The 18,889-nt window shown below is 48.4% G+C and overlaps 7 protein-coding genes across 7 annotated transcripts; 1 reads left to right on the top strand and 6 right to left on the bottom strand.

Moving 5' to 3' along the window:
* Positions 1–144: 144 nt before the first annotated feature.
* Positions 145–2,024, top strand: J7337_003502 (uncharacterized protein; the record flags this gene model as incomplete). The annotated part of the gene is made up of 2 exons (XM_044821218.1): positions 145–813; positions 894–2,024. 2 exons carry the CDS (start codon positions 145–147, stop codon positions 2,022–2,024), a joined length of 1,800 nt encoding a protein of 599 aa, XP_044682551.1.
* A 292-nt stretch (positions 2,025–2,316) lies between these two features.
* On the bottom strand, positions 2,317–2,898 carry J7337_003501 (uncharacterized protein; the record flags this gene model as incomplete). The annotated part of the gene is made up of 1 exon (XM_044821217.1): positions 2,317–2,898. The coding sequence occupies one exon, from the start codon at positions 2,896–2,898 to the stop codon at positions 2,317–2,319; it is 582 nt and encodes a 193-aa protein (XP_044682550.1).
* A 296-nt stretch (positions 2,899–3,194) lies between these two features.
* Positions 3,195–4,620, bottom strand: J7337_003500 (uncharacterized protein; the record flags this gene model as incomplete). Its single annotated transcript, XM_044821216.1, has 3 exons — positions 3,195–3,437; positions 3,493–4,192; positions 4,247–4,620. The coding sequence occupies 3 exons, from the start codon at positions 4,618–4,620 to the stop codon at positions 3,195–3,197; spliced, it is 1,317 nt and encodes a 438-aa protein (XP_044682549.1).
* A 606-nt stretch (positions 4,621–5,226) lies between these two features.
* Positions 5,227–6,119, bottom strand: J7337_003499 (uncharacterized protein; the record flags this gene model as incomplete). Its single annotated transcript, XM_044821215.1, has 3 exons — positions 5,227–5,394; positions 5,445–5,552; positions 5,607–6,119. The coding sequence occupies 3 exons, from the start codon at positions 6,117–6,119 to the stop codon at positions 5,227–5,229; spliced, it is 789 nt and encodes a 262-aa protein (XP_044682548.1).
* A 474-nt stretch (positions 6,120–6,593) lies between these two features.
* Positions 6,594–7,936, bottom strand: J7337_003498 (uncharacterized protein; the record flags this gene model as incomplete). The annotated part of the gene is made up of 4 exons (XM_044821214.1): positions 6,594–6,801; positions 6,848–7,018; positions 7,068–7,283; positions 7,335–7,936. 4 exons carry the CDS (start codon positions 7,934–7,936, stop codon positions 6,594–6,596), a joined length of 1,197 nt encoding a protein of 398 aa, XP_044682547.1.
* A 1,210-nt stretch (positions 7,937–9,146) lies between these two features.
* On the bottom strand, positions 9,147–11,226 carry J7337_003497 (uncharacterized protein; the record flags this gene model as incomplete). The annotated part of the gene is made up of 6 exons (XM_044821213.1): positions 9,147–9,498; positions 9,595–9,882; positions 9,939–10,654; positions 10,706–10,801; positions 10,853–11,018; positions 11,075–11,226. The coding sequence occupies 6 exons, from the start codon at positions 11,224–11,226 to the stop codon at positions 9,147–9,149; spliced, it is 1,770 nt and encodes a 589-aa protein (XP_044682546.1).
* A 533-nt stretch (positions 11,227–11,759) lies between these two features.
* Positions 11,760–12,748, bottom strand: J7337_003496 (uncharacterized protein; the record flags this gene model as incomplete). The annotated part of the gene is made up of 2 exons (XM_044821212.1): positions 11,760–11,810; positions 12,038–12,748. 2 exons carry the CDS (start codon positions 12,746–12,748, stop codon positions 11,760–11,762), a joined length of 762 nt encoding a protein of 253 aa, XP_044682545.1.
* Positions 12,749–18,889: the final 6,141 nt, after the last annotated feature.

Genomic DNA, 18,889 nt, shown 5'->3' with positions numbered 1-18,889 from the left:
TACAATTCGCTTCCGTCTCATGGCCTCTTAGACTTCCGGGTCGACGGTGATACGCGGTTCGACGATGTCGCCATGGATCTTTGGGACTTGCCTTGTAGTCCATCCTTTTACTACAACGGAATCCTGCTAGAACCAAAAGCATCCATGGCCGTCAATCCTGAGATTCAACCGTCCGTCTCGGCCAACAATACTCGTCCGGCTGTACTAGGCCATGTGGCATATAAAGAATCGGCACTCGGAATGTGGGAGCCATCACAGAATGACCACCTCAACTCCAACATAAAGGCCCTATCAGTTCTTGGCGACAGTCCCCAGGATGCAATCCAACTAAACAGCAGCTTGGAAGTAAGCAGCCAGCAGTTCAAACCACTCTCAGTTGGTCTTCGAGATCAATTGCTGCTATTAACCCTGAACGCCTGTAAACCAGAGAGTAAACTGGCCATCATTAGAGCATTCCCCCACTCAGAGATCCTGTCTAAGCTCATCGAGAGCTTCTTCTCTCACCACCGTGTCCAAATTGACTCGTGGATACATGGCTCTTCGTTCGAGCCAAACCAACAGGGCGCAGAGCTTATTCTCACCATTGTCAACATGGGAACCATGTTCGCGGATTCTAAGATCTTGCATTCTCTTGGCTTTGCGCTGCATGAAGTAGCTCGTTTGTCGTTACCTGTGATGTTTGAGCGAGCAAATTCTATGACTAGAGCGCTGTGGGCTCTACAAGCGTTTGTTCTGGACATTGAGATGGGTTTGTGGAGTGGAATCAAGAGGAAGATGGAAATTGCAGAAAGCCAGCGCCAGATGCCTTTCACGGTATGTCACTCCCTCCCAGTTAACTTGTCTCATGTTTCGTTATAGCATCGAGCCACGAGTGCCTGCTAATTCGATGACAGATGCTACGGCGTGGTAGAAGATTTAGCAAAACCTACACCCCCGCTGATCCCCCTTTGTCAGACGACACAGGCGAAACTTTGCAGAGCAAGTGGCTTGCCTGGGTTGAGCAAGAGAATTACAACAGACTTACTTATCACTGCTTTGTTATGGATACTCAAGTTAGTATTGCCATGTCGACATGTCCCTTGATATCCTTCTCAGAGCTCAAGACGCCTCTGCCAGAGTCTAGTGATCTATGGCTTGCCAAAGATGCAGAAGCATGGAAAACCATTTACTTGAGGCAGCAGCGCCAACAAACAAGGGTCACACTGTACGACTACTTTCGCAATGCTGCAGAAATCGACAGCAGCTATGATATTTCGTTTTGTCAGCTTGTAGTCCTTTCGGGTATCTGGGGAATGGTTTGGCAGTGTCTCCAGAGCATCGCCGTGCTAGACAAGCCGAGACACTCGGACCCAGCGTTGACTCTCCGGCAGCAAGAGATCCTCCAGATACTGCATCGGTTTCGCGTTAACATGATGGGGGATGAGGCAAATTGGCACGATGGTCAGGTAACCATGATATACCATCTGGTGTATATGCACTTACACATTCCTTTTGAGGAAGTTGAGCTGTTTGCGGGCAAGGGACATCAGAGTGATGCTCGGCACGCTCTGTCTGTACTGTTAGACTGGACCAACAGCCCTGAGTCACGGAAAGCAATTTGGTACGCGGGCCAAATTATAAGAGCAGCGGAGACGTTCGAGCCTGGTCGACTCCGGGGCTTTTATACTATTGCGCTATATCAGGCGAACCTTGCCCTCTGGGCCTATGCAGTGGTATCGCAGGTCAAGGGGGCAAATAAGAATGACTCCATTCTTACCAATGAGGAGATGGTTTGTCTGAACGGGCCGGAATCTCCACTCGTGCAGAGGTTCATCAGCCGAGGGGTGCCTTCGGTTGCAGTCATCCAGCCATCTGTACCGCAACACGGCGGTTCTCCCATTCGGCTGATGGACCGAGAGGCGGTTGTGAACTATGTTCTCGGCATCTTGAGTGCTAATTTCTCGCACGTCGAGGCTGTGCCGCCTTTGGTCGAGAACCTTGAGCAGCTTCTGGACAAACTGGGCCGAGCCGAAATTGACGTGTAGGGGAAGCCGATGTGGGGGACGTTAATTGCGTTGGGAACGCTACGTCTCCTCTGCCTTCGTATTGCTTAGTCCACTAGCATTATCTGAGAGAAATAGCGGACTGTCACAGACTCTCACGTCAATGGTCTTAAATTATCCTGCCCGCATAGGTCGCTTGGAGCTGTGCTTGCGCTAGCCAATCTGATACAATCCACGATGACAGCATATCACTATATGTCATGAGATGTTTCTATGCGACAATCGTGGGATCTTGAAAAGACTCATACAATCTTTTCTCGTGTACACATACTATCTAGTTCTTCCCCGCTTCCTCCTCATAACCGGGAATAGTATGCATCGAATTATCGTAGAGTTCTTGACCGGCAACTCTCAGATTTGTAGCAGGCTGCAAAACATAAAGCATTCGTGCCCATGAGTCCTCGCTCCTATTCTTCCAGGCATGATTGGTTCCCCGCTGAACAGAAATGTCGCCCCGTTTCATGACTCGCTTCTCATCAGAGTCTAGGATCAAGTCAATCTCCCCTTCCAATACGACGCCATAATCCAGGCTGATTGTGCGATGCATAGGCGATATCGCTCCAGGAGGTATATCCACGACGCGAAGAACTGTGCCTGTCGGCAGAGTGATTCCAGGAAGGTTTTGGGTATAGTGTTGATATGTACCGATATCTGCCTCGTCGTTGAGGTTGACGGGGAACTGGTTGGTTGCGTAGCAGAGGGCAAAGTCGACATTATCTGGCAGGGTTTGGAATGGAGCGTCCTCAGACAAGGCATTTGAGAAAGTAGTGGTTCCTTCAGGTGTATGGGTGGTGACAAATCGCTTGATCGGCCTGAGGTCCTTTCTTGCGTTGTCTGCAGGTGCTTTGCTATCCATGTTGGCTATATGAGTAATTGGGCGCGATGTACTTAGCGTAGACTGAGAAAGGATGATAAAAGTGAGTTCAATTGTGAGGCTTGAATGAGACTGGAGGCCGACTTTTAAGCACTATATGTGGCAAAGTCCTCTAAACAGCTTGAGGTTAACCCCGAATGTGGAGGGCATAGAGTGGTCCCGAAGAACGAAAACCTTCTTTGGATGCAATACCACGCAAATATAGCTACAGTGCACGATGTCACCAGACAAAGTTCAGAAAGCCAAGGGTAGTATGTGATTCTAGTCTAAATGTCTAACTACTGCTTTATCCACTCAAACTTGTCCCCGATGTATCGATGTGCCCGAATGTCTCCAGACCTCGCGTGGCCCTCAAAGAGTTCTACCCGCGCAGCCCTCCCGCAGAGCTGACCAAGCTCACCACTTGCCTGAGAAGACTTGACTTCCTGATAAGTCACAGTGCGGAGGAACTTTCCTACCCATAGACCGCCAGTGTACCTCGCCGCGTGTTTTGTAGGGAGGACGTGGTTCGTACCAATACACTTTACACAAGAATGTTAGTATCAACGACGTTTAGTGAGGTGGATGACCTCTTACCTTGTCACCAAAAGAAACGCAGGTCATCGGGCCCAGAAACAAAGCTCCGTAGTGTTGCATCTTGGTAAGCGCTTCTCTGGGGTTCGCAGTGAGAATTTGTACATGTTCGGAAGCGAACTCGTCGGCAATCTGATAGGCTTCGTCGACCGTATCAGCGAGGATAACCTCTCCGTAGTCACGCCACGAGACGCTAGCTATAGCTGCAGTCTTGAGCGTAGTCAGCTGCTCATCACAGTACTTGATGGCACTCTTTGCCACTTCAGCCGAGGTGCAGATCAAGACAACAGGTGTATCAGGTCCATGCTCAGCCTGAGAAAGAAGATCGGTTGCAATCATGTACGGATCTGCTGTTTCATCCGCCACGATCAGAACTTCTGTTGGCCCAGCGAAGAGGTCAATTCCAATCTGTCCAAACAACTGCCTTTTCGCCTCGGCAACAAAAGCGTTGCCTGGACCTGCGATGAAGTCCACCTTGGGCACGGTTTCCGTGCCGATGGCCATTGCTGCGATGGCTTGAATGCCTCCGAGGATGAAGATCTCATCTGCACCTGCGAGATGCATGGCAGCGACTGTAGCCAGGGGAATTTCACCCGATGCAGGGGGTGTACAGGCTACTACATTTCTGACGCCTGCAACTTTGGCTGTCAAGATGGTCATGTGCGCGGAAGCCAATAGGGGATACCGCCCTCCTGGGATGTATCTAGACCGCTGTCAGCTCATCATAAATGGTCATCCTGAGATATCGGGTACTGACGCTCCAACTGAGTCAATTGGGTTGTTCTTCTGACCAAGAAATACACCAGGAGCCATCTCAATCTCAAACTCTTTGATTGAGTTCAACTGGGCCTCAGCAAACTTCCGGACGTTGGACTGAACAGTTTTGATATCATTGATGACTTGCTCTGGGACCCGGGCCATGACTAGCTCGATGTCCTCCTTGGAGAGCTTGAAGCTGGAAGGAGACCATTTGTCGAATTGCTCGCTGTAACGCCGCACGGCGGCATCGCCTTCTCGCCGGACGCTATCAATTACGTCCTTGACTATCCTGGGGACATCAGGCAGTGAGCCATTGGTGGCTTTACTTGTTGAGTTGGCGAACGCGGGACGCTTGAGATGTGTTCGAGTCATGATGGAGAAAGTATAACTTCGTGTTACCAATACCGTTGATGCAAAAAGATAATATTGTATGTATTCCTTCTGTATTCTTATCGAACTTGGTCAGCCCTTATAGCACATAATGTTAAGCATCACTGGAATGTCATTTTGCCCCCACTTACGTGCGCTGTTGACGCTCTCTGGTCTGGTCCCCGGTCTACTCCGTCCGTACAGGGTCGGACATTAATGGATCGGCTTTGCGGGGGTGGGGCTCGGAAATGTGGGCGACGAATTTTTGGTTGGACCAGACCCCAGCGAGCACGTCCTAAAGCATTTAGGTTAGGCGGATTACCCTACACGGCTAAGGCGACGACGAGAGTCGGTGAGATCGTATGCCCACCAACGAGCAGGATATGAGATAATAATGGAGGGAAAGAATATTATATCCCGAATTAACAATTGAAAACAAGGATATATCAAAAGGAGTTGCAGTATATCTTACTAAAAAAAATAAAATAAAAACACTGCATAAACAATTCAAGTCATAACAGCTTTACTAAGCTCCTGAGTAGCCCTTAGCATAATTGCGCCAAAGGGCTTCTAAGCTGGACTGTCCCCTAGTACCTATCAAGTTCTCTATCATAGACTAAATCCAGCATCGATGACCCCATTTTGCCCAGTCACTGACTTCGACACGACAAAAGCTTTGACTTGCTCCGCAACGTCTTCAACCGTGGCAAAACGACCCAACTTATTCGTGTTACGGGCCGCTTCAAGTCGCTCTGCGGGGAACGAAAGGCCCCATTCCTATACCAAAATGAGATTGCATCCTTCGATCTTAGAAAGAATTCACATACCGTAAGTAATATGCCAGGAGAAATGGTATTTACCCTGATTGACGGCGCAGCTATCTTGGCAAGACACTTGCCTAGGTGAATCTGTGCAGCCTTTGTGACTGCGTACGGCTGCACGGCGATAGTCAGTGAATGAGGACTCTTCCCGGGATCAGAAGTACATACCACGCTACTTCCGCTGGGGGTAACTCCCGCCAAACTAGCTGTAGACACAAAAACAGGCACTCCAGCTTCTCTCTTGTTGCTCTCCTCAAGATACCGCTTTGCCGCATGGAAAAGCCACAGGTGACTCTTGACATTGGCAACGTAGCAGCGATCCCAGTCATCCTCGTCAACATTGTCGTCGATATCGGAGAACTGACGCATCTTGGTCCAACCGACATTGGATATGACAACATCTAAACGCCCGTCGAACCTCGATGCTGTCTCGTCCACGAGTGATTTGATCTGCAGCTTATCGCACGTATCTGCTTGAATAGCCTGTATCGAGATGTTTGACCCTGCATACTTTTTGTCACACTCGGTTTGAAGGCTTTGAGCCAGTTTGTTGGCGCGTGATTCGTTGCTGTTGAAGTTGATTACCACGTTCATTCCTAGGTCAACGGCTAGCATGCGGGCAATGGCTGCGCCGAGACCACTGCTTGCAGCTGTGACAAGTGCAACTTTGGGTGTGGACATGGTCTCTTGCTTTTGCTGTGCAGGTATAAACTCGCTGGAAATGCTGCTGTTTGCTTATCATCATAGGGCGTGGCATTTGGCTACCAGAAGGTCTGATATCGTGGACATACTCGCTGACAAGGAACCCCGCCCCGCCCTCCCCCTCATCCCGAGACCAGCCGGTAGCTGTCCACCCCGCATCTCCCCGCAATTGTCCACACGCCGAAGCATGGTTCGGGATTTGAAATGAGTAGAACGCCGTTGGATGCACAAATTGAAATGTGGAAGTCTAGGTCAATCTGGCGTCTGTCTTGGCCTCGGCTCGGCATTATGCAAACACATCCCCCAGGGAGTAGACGCTTAATAAGGACCTAGCAATCTGGGTAGACCCGTTTGAGACACGAAGTGCAGGTTCAAAGAAACAATGTGATGCTCATTTGGAACCCAATAATGTATTACAATTTAGTACATATCCCATGCTCATAATAAAATTTCTCACATGATTGCATAAGCCGCAACCAAGACGCTCAACATGCCAAAGTCAATTGACAGGCGACTACCAGAATTTCCATTGTCTGGAGAAACAGTCGCAGAGCTTCCGGTCGGCTCTGACCCGCTTGACGTAGCGCTTGCAGTTTCAGTGGTTGATGTTCCAGTGCTCGTCTCACTGGGCTTTCCTCCAGCTTGAATGACTGAATCGAGGCTGTACTTGTTAGCAGACTTGACGCGATGAATTAAAGGTGACGTACATATGGATGAGGCCGTTATTTGTGAGGACATTCGCCTCAATCACCTTGGCATTGTTGAAGTAGATTTCGTCATTTATGATTCTAACTCGGACCTCGGTCTTATTCAGAGTTCCAATGACTTGACCGTCACGGAGGTAATTGGAGTAGGTAACTTCGTTGAGGGTATGGGCCCTTTGAGACAAGTCAGTATAATATCACATACGTGAGAGGAACAACTTACAATAGCGCTCCACCCAAATCCTCTTTCGATAACTCAACATCAGGACTTCCTGCGTCCTTGAACGCTTGGGTAGAGGGTGCAAGACATGTTACGTTCTTTGAGGCGTCGAGAGCAGGCCACAGACCTGCCTTGATAAGAGCACCGTTCAAGGCTGTGAGTCTCTTGTCGTCGGCAGCTTGAACCGTCTTGGAGCAGGATAGAGGGGGAAGAAGGACCCTAGACATATCTGTTAGTCTGATGCTAGCGATCTTGCGTATCATTACTCACTTATCCACGATTTGGAACCGACTGGCATTCTTCTCACCCCAAGATCCATCGACAGCAGTCATTTTGATATTTTGCTCCTCACCTGCTCGGAGATTAATGATGGTGCCGCTAATATCTCCATCAGCTCTCTTTCCCTTCCGTTCCCTCGAAGCGAACACGACCTGACCATCAGCGCTGTTACCGAACTGGCTCTGGATCTGAGGACCCGCGGTTCTGTTGTTGAACTCTTCGCTCTTCAACAAAGTGGGAACGGAAAGTCCACGGGAATCATCGAAGTCTGTGGATGAGAGTGAAGCCGCCATGGAATGATACGAGAAAAAAACTTGGAGCATTGTCTGGTTCAATTCGGTGACATCTGAAATGCTAGAGTCTTTGAGATAACTCTTGATAGCATTATCGGTAGGGATCAGTATGGTGACATTGCTGCCCTGGCTGGAAAGAGTCTCAGCCAGTACTTGAGGAGCCGCACTGAGGAGGGAACGGAATAGGGAGAGAGAATCGTAGTCAGCAATGGCACCGGCCAGGTTCTCAGATACATCCTGGGCGCTGGCGAGCGAGAGAAAGGCAAAGCCCACGGCCTTGATGGAGAGACAACCTCGCATCCTGGATAAGAATAGTGGGAATGGCAATCTCACGGGCTTGAAGAAAAGATAAGAGGATGCAGAGCCTCAAAGCTGCTTCGTGGGGCATTCCCCTTATTATGTAGCCATACGATTCCAAGGCTCTGGCATCAACACAAGACAGTGGCTGAGCCCAGACCCAGTAAGCCCAGAGCCTGCTTTGCCATTGACAAATGATTGCCCTCAAAGGTAAGCCACGGTAAGCATCATATGTAGGGATGATGCGCTAAGTGAAGTGGCAGTCAGCATAATGAGCGAAAGGGTGGCGCCCAGCTGAAAACTAGCGGCCAGCGTTTGCCCGCACAGCCCTATCATCCCTTTTTTAAACCGCTAATTTCTCACCCGCCCCCGCCTTCGTGTACGGTACCTAAAACGCCTTATTCGTATTGGGGCTGAAGTGAAATAATGCATGCTTGGGAGGAAAAGGGTCTATTCAGGAATCTCCGTTTTTGAAAGGAGGATCGGGATATTCCAGTAGCTGATTACTTGGCGATTCACTATAACTAGTGCACTTGGATTTGCTATATCGCTGTTATAGATTGATTATTCCTGGGGTATGCAGATGGGGAGGATTTTGAAGCCGTTCAGCCTGCTACTGTCGGCTGATGGCTTACTCCAGCCAACACCCCAGAATGACATCGCCGTGCATTCAATCCGCACAAGTTTGACGACGTGCATATCAGCCCAAAGCTTTAAATAGCAACTCCAAGCGTCAAATCAGTAGATGGAAGTTGTTGAACCGGCTGGCCGGCCACACTGAGGGCACTTTGCGGGCTTTTTGAAAAGGTACTGGCAATAGATGATTTATGTACAAATGGGGAATGAAGTACTGTTGGCGTGGACATACGAGTAAAGAGCAGATAATATAATACCTTTGTATTGCTATGCAGATATTTATGGCCCATCCACATCACGATGTAGGAGACTTCATGTAAGAAGATAAGTACGACTCCGGCCTCTGTATGCCGCTATTGTCGCCTGATTGATTGCTGCAAAAGAGATTGTACACGCTAACAGCTGCATTAGAAAAGATTGCTTGGATGCCGTGCCATGGAGAGGCCATCTGTCAGCAGCTGCAACTGAGCTCTCATCCCCATGTCCGACCGACCGAGAGGAGAAATGTGCAATTCTGAGAAACTTGCTCCGGGAGAGGGTATTCGATGGGGTTTCTCCTATTTCGTAGCGCGACAGGCTACTTCTTCTCGCTCGTCTCATTTTGTCCGTTCCCAACCTTCTGCTCTGCTGCAGCAAGCTGTTGCTCTGCAATCTCGTTCCTCTCGTTATCCTCCTTGGCTAGCTTGACATTTCGGAAGAAGAACATCATCAACAAGAGCGGGATAGACAGGGAGAGAGATCCAATAGCGAGGGTCTGTTGTGTCATGCGATAGCTCAGGTTAATCGCATCACGCGTCTCAGTGCCCAACTCGTAGCTCTGTGCAACTACGATCGAACGGAAGATTGCAGTGCTGTTGGCCTTGACTTCTTCTGGGAGGTTTGCAGCGAGGCGGCGGGGAAGCAGGGTGTTCCATAATGCTCCTCCGATACTAGAGAGCATGTTAGCATATCAACTCGGAAGAACGGCTCTGTATGAGACTTGCCTGTTACCAACATTGGCACCAAATCCGGATGAGGAAAGGAACATGGCTGTTGCAATGCCAATCTCATGGTCTGGAACAGCGGCCTGCAAAGAGACCTGGAGTGGCACCTGGGCGAAACCACGACCAAGGCCAAGCAGGACTTGCCCGGTGGTCAATGACGCCTCATTCGCGACTCGAGCTCCGTCAATATTTGTAAAGTAAATCGGAAGTCCGTTCGCTAAGGCAACCATTATGAAGCCGAGGATGATGAATGGTTTAGTGTGCTTGACAAAGCGGATACCCAAGCCAATGACAAGACCACCAAGGTTCAACGCAACACGTCGAGAATTGCTAATAGATCGTCAGTACTCGTGCGTTTTGCTATGGGAGGGTCAGAATGAACTCACTCAATGCGAACTGCATGCCCTGGAGAATAGCCACCAGCAACTTGCAAAAAGCTAGAAGCAAATGTGCGGTACGTCGAGTCCGACATTGCGATCAAACATACTGAAACACAAGCCAATATGACGTTGCGGTTCTTGATCATACGGAAAGGTACAATTGGCTTCTTAGCATACCGGCCATCCCAGATCAAGAATGCAACAAATGTGACGACGCCAACTACCAACAAGACGATAGATGATGGCTCAGACCACTTGTCAGTGTTGCGTCTTCCAGTGATAGAAAGGGGAAGAAGAGTCATGGCGAGACCCGCAAGTAACAAGAACGCTCCGACGATATCCAACTGGACATAGAGAACTTGCCTAGCTTGGACTACCCAAGACGCGCCCTTCGGTATCTCAGAAGCAGCGCGCAATGAAGTTCGGTGACTCACGATACCCCTCTTTCGCGCCCTCATACTCATAAACACCATAACGGCGATAGTCGGTAGTGCACAGAATGGCATGATGGCAGCCCACATGCCAAAGCCCCAGCGCCAAGAGGACTTGAGCAGCATATGCTCACCGAGATACGTGCCAGCGTATAAAGTCGGTATGGCAGCGAGTGATTCTGGGAGGGTGAAGAGGAAGCCTCTGTTAATCAGGGATGTCACCTCGGCGATGAAGATCTGCTCGGTTATTGTCCACCATGTATCGCCAAACGATTCGAAAATACCGCCAGCCTAATGGCGTCAGTCAATGGCGATCAAATAAGGAGTACCGATCTGACTTACAAGATATGTTTCAACATTGCGGCACGCCGCATAGAGAACATTCGCCAGAGCCATGCTAATCGCAGCCCCAGCAAATCCCTGTGGTCGCCCAATATGCTGGTACTCAGTTAGTCTCGGTTAAAGAAAGAAACTGCGTTAGAAACTCACATCTGCAACCTTGGCCAAGAGTGGATAACCGACAATGCGAACAATGCCATGAACGATATTTGCCGTAGCAATAAGCGAATGGCCTTGGAAATGGCTGGTGGCGTATGGATCATAAACGCCAGCTGAGGACGCGGCAAATACCATGCAAAAGTTCATGACAAAAAGGCTGGAGTATCTAGTCAGTATTGCAGCCCGTGGACTCCGAGTTCGGAATTCACTCACCCGACGAATGCCAAGGTAAGCGGAAACTTGGTCCAGAGCTTGCGCAGAGCTTCTGTCGGAGCTGAAATGGCATCTTGGTTGCTCTCTGAGTCAATTGTAGCATCCGGAGGACCCTGTCCAGCCGGCGTGATCTCGCTCTTTTCTGCAGTCATGACTAAATTTTGCATTGACAAATTTACTTTCTTCTGTAGGGGACGGCGTCTTCTTAAATCTGCATGAGTACAAGGGTTCCCCCCAGGCCAAGACGTGTCATCAGACCACTGCAGTTCATACTAAACACGCAAATAGTCTAGATTGATAACTGGACATCTTGGCATTTTAAGCTTAACCTATGACAGTGCAGCAACGGTTCAGATTATCTTATCAGATCCCTACATAGCTGGGAAAATTCTTCCTTGAATGAGTAAGCATCTTCTTGGCTCTTTAGTGTTGAGTTATTTCTCACAAGTAATTTCTTAACATTGGCAAGTCTGCAACCATTCATGCGCCGAACTAAGATTCGTTGAAAAGCCGACATGAATATGACCGAGAGGAGATAATTAAGAATCATTCTGGCTACCTTAGTGGCTGCATTCTTGTAGCTATTTAAACCAGTTCTACAGAACGAAGGACAGCCGAGTCATTCATGCTATCAGGTTCAATTGTTGCGTATAAGGGTAATGTCTTGTATTGAACATTAATCAATCTACTCGTACATTCCCGGACCGTGTTTCGGGGAATCTCTTATCCGGGCCCGCTAGGCCAATATCATCAGTTGACTCTAGACAAGCGCCGCTATCGGAGGCAATGGATATATCGGAATCTGAGGTATGAACTGTATAACACCCTCGAGTGCTGTAGATATTTACTTAAATACTGATGTCTTAAGAATTTCAATATTCAATTAATATTCAATATATTCCAGGTAAATGTAATTTAAACAATGAGAGATTAGACTAATACTATAGTTAATAATATACTTACGCTTATTCCTGAAATAGATATAATGATATCAGGCTTTTCCGCCCCAGCAGCACCCACAACCACAAACTGTTGACCATTAGACCCGCTGTTGTCCTTGCTCAATGGGTCACTGAAAGAAGGAATCCCTGAGGTAGATGGGTCTAGGGTAAGAATCCCCGTAGAGGAAGAAGGACTGAGTAGGGGAGTGAACGCTCCGACAGATGATGTTGGCTTATTTCTATCGAAATAGCTCGGGATTTTGGTGGCATTATTGGAAGAGCTGCCAGAGTTCTTTGCCGTGCTTGAGATAGGTGGAGAGCCAGCACCCGAATCAAGGTGCGTAGGAGCAGCAGTGTTGACAGGCTTGATAATGTAGCCAGCGGCGGTGTATGCTGCCAGAGACTCAGTAGGGAATGTGAGAGTCGCGGTGAGTGATCTGTCTGCGACCACAGCCTGGGTAAAGCCGGTGGGAGGAGCAGTCTCGAAGTGAATTGGGCAGTTGATGGTCGAGCACGTCTGAGTGAAGGTGTAGGTAGCTACCGTTAAGCCTTGGGGGGCCAGCTCCTGGTATTTTCTAGTGTAGACATTCTCGTAGATGCCCTTGCTTGGTCGAAGAGTAATGGTAGGGAGAGATATCTCACTAATGCAAGAAGAAGGGTCAGGGGCGGGTAGGGCAGATACTGTGAGGAGAAGGCAGAGCCAGCTGACACTCAGGCTGATACGTGACCCCATTGTATAGCTTGCAAGGTGAGTGCCCTTGCCTCAGGGGACTTGAAATATGTCAAGAGTGAAGCTGGGTATTGGCCCGTTCTTAACTGAGACATCAAGAATAAGAATTCTCAGATTAATGCACGAGTATTAAATAGTACAAATATTACAATTGATCTTTTTGAAACCTTAGTACTCCTATCCCTTGATCGCCAGAACAGTCCGCACGCATTGTGCTGGGTGATATTCAGCTCATCGCCAGATCAGCTTGACCCCTGATGATCTTTGAGATCGACAGAGTACCAGGGATCCGGTACTGCCGAATGTTATGAAAGGAAAAGGTTAGTTGGGCCAGACTAGCGCAGGTGCTTGAACCTTATCCTACATCCTGGCAGCACGTTAACCGTGCCATTGGGCCCGGGGCTCTGCCGAAAATATTGGGGTAGCATTCCAGTCGACAACAATCTAACGACGAAGGGGGGGCTCACACGCGACTGAACCGTGATCCACATAGGTGTTCCCGATTGACCTTTATCTCTTAATAGGAAGCATCCTTTTGTGACTGGTTGCTAGAGAAAGCACATTCGTCTCCACAAGCACCGAGGATCCCGTCGTGTGGAGCTAACGGTCCTGAATGGGACCAAAACTGTCGGTTACGGCTCCAGTCTACGGGTATGTGGACAACTCTCTGAGACTTGTGTCTAACCAAGCGAGGGATTATGAATCTACAAACAAGTTTATTAACAAGAAATGGAGCTATAATCGGTCGCCGTTAACAACTGCCAACTGACATCCGAGCTTTATTTGCCACCTTAAGTTGGTGTCTGGATGGAACTCGTACGAGTTGGTGTGTACGCAGTAATATAACTCCCAGCATACGAGCTGATTCCAAAGATATTATTCTAAAACTTTCCATTCCACCTACTAAATCCGGCAATCTTCTCGGGTACCCATAGCGATAAGGCGCACGTGGTAAAGCAAAACAAAACATCCAATGTCTGGGGCAGTGTGGATACAGTTCCCGGTGAACCTGTCCCTGTTTCTTCAATGATCGGCAAAGCAACGATAAGCTGTTCCCAATCGAGAAGTTCAGAAATGGAGCCCAGTCTGTGTTTCAAAATATGACTTTGCACTAAGTTCAGACAGACGATAATGTCTTATAAGCGCAGCCGAGGGCGGACCACATGCCATAGCTAGCGCGAACTCTGACAGATTAGCAGCACTGCAAACACTTTGGACGCAAAATCTATTAAAAGCCACTGACGATTTATCTATTGCCAAGATTTCTTCAACAGAATCGATCCTGCCAACTACCCTGATTTCAAGGATCGAGTTTTGTATTGCAGTATCACCACAGGACGTGTTATGCGCCCGTACAAAGCATTGTTTTAGAACCTTCTAGCTGCAACGGTCGAATCAGTTCCGTATACAACCAAACACAGCCTGTTTCCGGGTAGAAGCAAAAGATGGATGAATAGATGGTCAAAGCCTGTGACGCCTCAGCGAGACATATCAAGCCAACGCACTCAGATATGTATTAGTTTCCTCTACTCACAGCTGCTTCCAACAGATGAGATTTATGAGAAATACCACTGACGGCATTTGATTTGACAGCCTCGCTGACTCTATCTCTGGCGACAAGAAAAAGTAGCCGCGTGAAGATGCAAGCCACATTTAAACGTCATTTCACTAGGCAACACACATCCAGCCACCAAACGTCATATGGCTGGTCTGTTACCGAGGGCACGGGAAGCGTCTAAAAACTCGACTTCAATAAGGAAGGTTTAGACAGGCCCAGCCAATAAAGAGATTCGGAGCAGTCCGTATAGCGTTCCCGGAGTCTCGGTGTTGATAAAACCGAAGTATCATGGCCAGAAATGCCGAGAGCGGATTGGAGTCCGCAACATTTTAATCGCACAAGATTAGAATCAAAACAAATACTCAAACTGTAACTGTGAGAAAAAGTGTACAGGCGCCATGAGGTTGTCTGACGCTTGCATACAACGTGCTTCCATAACTGTTTAAACGTTTCCCCAAATGTCAATCAAAGCAGCCCCAAGAACCTTTATAGCGAATCAGATTGCATGTTGGCACACACACCAGACTATAAGGCAAGGGAAAACGGGATTCGCCCGTCCCCGGTGCAACCACCCTTCAGCCTTTTAGGACCCTGGTAAAGCATGGCTTGACGCTAGACGACATGAATGGGGTGATTTAAAGTTTACTGCATCCGTACTGTTGGTACTTTCGGCCGAGAGGTAGGCAAGGGAATAAACGTGCTTCAGCTGATGCACATGGCGCTCTCGATACCCGGGACCCTCTTGTGTTCGCCGATCGAACTTTCTATGTCTTTCTGAACGACAAAGGTCTGTAGGATTATGTTAATCGCTATGACAACTTGTTCTGTTTTTGTCTTTATCATACTGTCAACGAATTACTAGGCCATTAGTGGACATGATATCATTAGTTTTACTTCCTTTTCTATTCGGTCCCTCGCTGAGATTAATGGTCAGATAATTCTTTCCCCTTGACATTCGTAATTGAACACAATCCTTTGTCTTGTTTCTGCTGACTATGCTTCTTCAACGCCTCAAGCCACTTTTGGCCCTTGCCTTAGTGGCTGCAGTAGCTGGTGCGAAGATAGGTCCAATGCGTCCTGTCTGCCCCGAAGGGAGGAGGGTCATCCAGACCCAGCCCATCATGATCGTTGATGGGTCATCCACTTTGTATGAGACCTTGACAAAGTAGGCTCACCATATCGATATTCCCGGCTTCATTTCATTTGCGCTGACTGATGCAGTACTTTCATGATCCCAAACGATGCTGCATATACCAGCATCACTATCTATGGTGATGGAAATGCAACCATATTCAACATCCCGCCTACGGGTTTCGGAGGGATATCGCCTGTCGTTACTGTCGTAATCATGACGGCCATTCCTACTGGCGCCTCAATTGGCCTTATAACAAGTGAACGTGATGGCATGACTCTGGCGCCTATTTACACGGGCAGAACATCAACCGCGGCCATCGGACGACCAGAATATCAGTCTAGTCATCGTTACAAAACTCAAGACCCGGCAACACAGATGCTTCAGTCTCTTGAGTCGCAAGGAAGCTTAAAAGCTCCTGGAGCCAAGAATCCTCCCAATTCTCCTGTCGTCACCACTCGGATGTCGATGTCATCGCCCCCTGAGGATGCAAGTTCCACCAATGAATCACCGGTAACTGATGACCTTATCTCATCGAAAGCAACGGGAAAGGCTTTCTCAAGTCAGCCGGGGACCACTACTATAAGACGGCTGAACACAAATACCAACACACCTCTAACAGCTTCCTCTGTTATGACACAGCTGTCACCAGACTCGACAGAGTCCGGGGTTCACAATATGAGGGGCAGTACAGATACGACATGGCTCACACATATTACGTTCGTGACTGTGACCTCTATTGGAGCAGTCTCCACCACTCGAACCTACACAGTAGAACCCGCCGGGACAAATGGTATTGGAACTGTGGTCGTTGAGGTCTCCGAAACCACTGCACAGACCATTCTTACACCAAATCAGTCTCGAGGAACGGGGATTGTATTTACTGAATCGTCAACAAGCATTGGTAGTGATCTGCCAACCACTATTTCTACCAGGCCTCCTCCCAGAGTGACCACTGGCACTGGAACTGATGCCACCGCTGTTGTCGGTACAGATACTTCTCGAAATGCGCAAAGCGACGCTGTGTCTTCTGTTCTATTTGTCTTGCCAGTCTCTTTTATCGCACCAAAGAACCACTTTCCTTTAGTCTCTCCTTGGGCACCTTCAGCCTCCAACTCCCCGACCTCTACTGCAGAGACTGCTATAGACACGGATAGTAGTATCACCATGAGCACAGAGACTTCAACGAGGGCCTCTCAAGCAATCTATTTGCCTTCCATATCATCCGCCTTTTCAGGTTCATCCCTCTCACCAAATACTACCGTCTCAACCAAGAGTAGTAGTAGTATCGTATCTAGGATTGAGGTTTCGACTATGGCTTTTGAAGGAAGCTCTTCGTCTTCTGAGTTATCTGCCACTCCAAGCCTCCCTCCCTCGTCGAGCACTATTAGCGCAGCTGAAACCAAGAGTAGTACCTTCATAAGCACAGAGACTTCGACGATGGCTTCTCAGATAAGGTCTTTGACCGCCAAACCATTCCCCTTTTCGAGTTCCTTCCTCTTTTCGAACACCACCTATATCATCAAAGGCGATACCTCGACAAAGTATGCTACAGAATCTGATACAACCACGGAACACAGTACCATTATCAGCACGGAGACACGACCTCTGACCTCTGAAACAAGCAGTGCATCTGCCTCTTCAAATTCCTTCCAGACTTTCGGTGTTAGTAGTTCAACTTCAGTTTCTACCTCAACACTGTATGCTGCAGTAACTATCTCAGGCGCCAATAGAACTACTTTCATCAGCATACAGACCTACATACAGGCTTCTGAGACCACCACCGTCTCTTTGATCTCTTTTTTCTCCGACACAACTCTCCTCTCTATTATCTCCGTTTCAGCTACAGGCTCTACTTCGCCTCTTCATAGTACAGAGCCTGTTACAGAAAGCGATCGTAGAACTTCAACTATTACAGAGACGTCATCTGAGTCTTCCATGAGCTCGATTACGTCTCTTGGAGTGCCAACAAGTCTCAATGACGGTACCATGACTGCAAGTCCCATTGGATCTATATCGCCTGGAGTGAGCAATACAGGTACTGGGAGTACTACTGTGTCTACTACAGATATCTTCTCAGACCCTGGACCGAGCGGCTCGGTAATCGTTCAGCAACTTGCCCAGTCTGTCCAGGATACAACAATCTCTATCTTCGGTAGTGACGGCACTACTGTGATTACCACAGTCGCTTCCTCGGAACCTGAGCTCAGTAGTTCTGCGATCTTTCAGCAACTTCCTCCGTATACCTTCAGTACAACAAAGGCCATTTTCAGTACCGATACTATTTACGAAGCCTCTTGGCAGACATCCTCTGAGTTTGGCTTCATGGGAACACTATCTACCACATCAACTATTACATCATCTTCCTCTTCGACTTCATCAATCCCAGATACCCCGACAAGCAGTGCTACTGATTATGTCTCTACCTCTCATACCACTATCATCGTCTCTTTACAGACGTCATCTCCCTTTTCATCCTCAGCAACCTCAGATATCTCGACAAACATTGCTCCTCGTCCATCTGCCTCCAGTTCCACCGTCACGGTGGATACACAGACACCTGGATCTAGCATAAGTGGATTGGTAGCCAACCAGCGACAAGCCGAGTCTTCTGCTTACACAGCATTCGCTACACCAGTTGCTGATAGTACTACTGCTTTCTCTACGAAGAGTCCTTCCGAGCCCGGTACTACAGAAATCTCATCAGTTACCTTATATGACTTCTCTGCTTCAGGTGTTGACAGCACCAGTGCGACCTCTACGCAGAGTTCGCCTAGGCCTGGCACAACAGAAGTCGCAACCCTCGCCTTACCTATCTCTTCTACCCCCAGTACTGAGAGTACCAGTACGATCTCTATGCAGGATTTATCTGAGACTGGTACCGCAGAAGGCTCGTCGGTTACCTTACCTGTCTCGTCTACTTCAGCAAGCGTGGACGCCTCCATGAGCGTTATGGACTCTTACGATTCAATCTCGTACACGGTCGTGACTACGACCAAAGCCGGGACTGATAGTGTCACTTCACAGTTATCCCATCTGAATCTGACTCTTTTGGTGCGGTCCTGGTCAAATTACCGGTCACAACGTCATCATACGCTATCAGCTCATCTTCTGACGACACACCTACGGCTACAACTATAGTTACTGTGATGCCTGTTATGCATACGCCTCCTGATGAAACCACCTCTCTCGAAATAACAACATCGTCCGACGGATCTACTTCTTCTGAGGGAGCAGCTTGGTCTCCAACATCGATATCTTCGGTCGAAACCATTCTTTCAGATGGTCCTGTATCCTCTTATGGAAGTATATCCTTAGTTGTTATCACATCTACAGATAGGACAGTCACATCTGAGTCTACAACTACAGTGTTGCCCACTATCAGTCCATCTTCCGGTGGCGTTGCCTCCATTGATGAAACATCTACAACACTTACTACCGTATCGCCTCATAA

Source organism: Fusarium musae, chromosome 3 (assembly GCF_019915245.1).
Source record: "Fusarium musae strain F31 chromosome 3, whole genome shotgun sequence".
Lineage (NCBI taxonomy): Eukaryota > Fungi > Ascomycota > Sordariomycetes > Hypocreales > Nectriaceae > Fusarium > Fusarium musae.
This window is presented reverse-complemented; position numbering and strand designations above follow the sequence as displayed.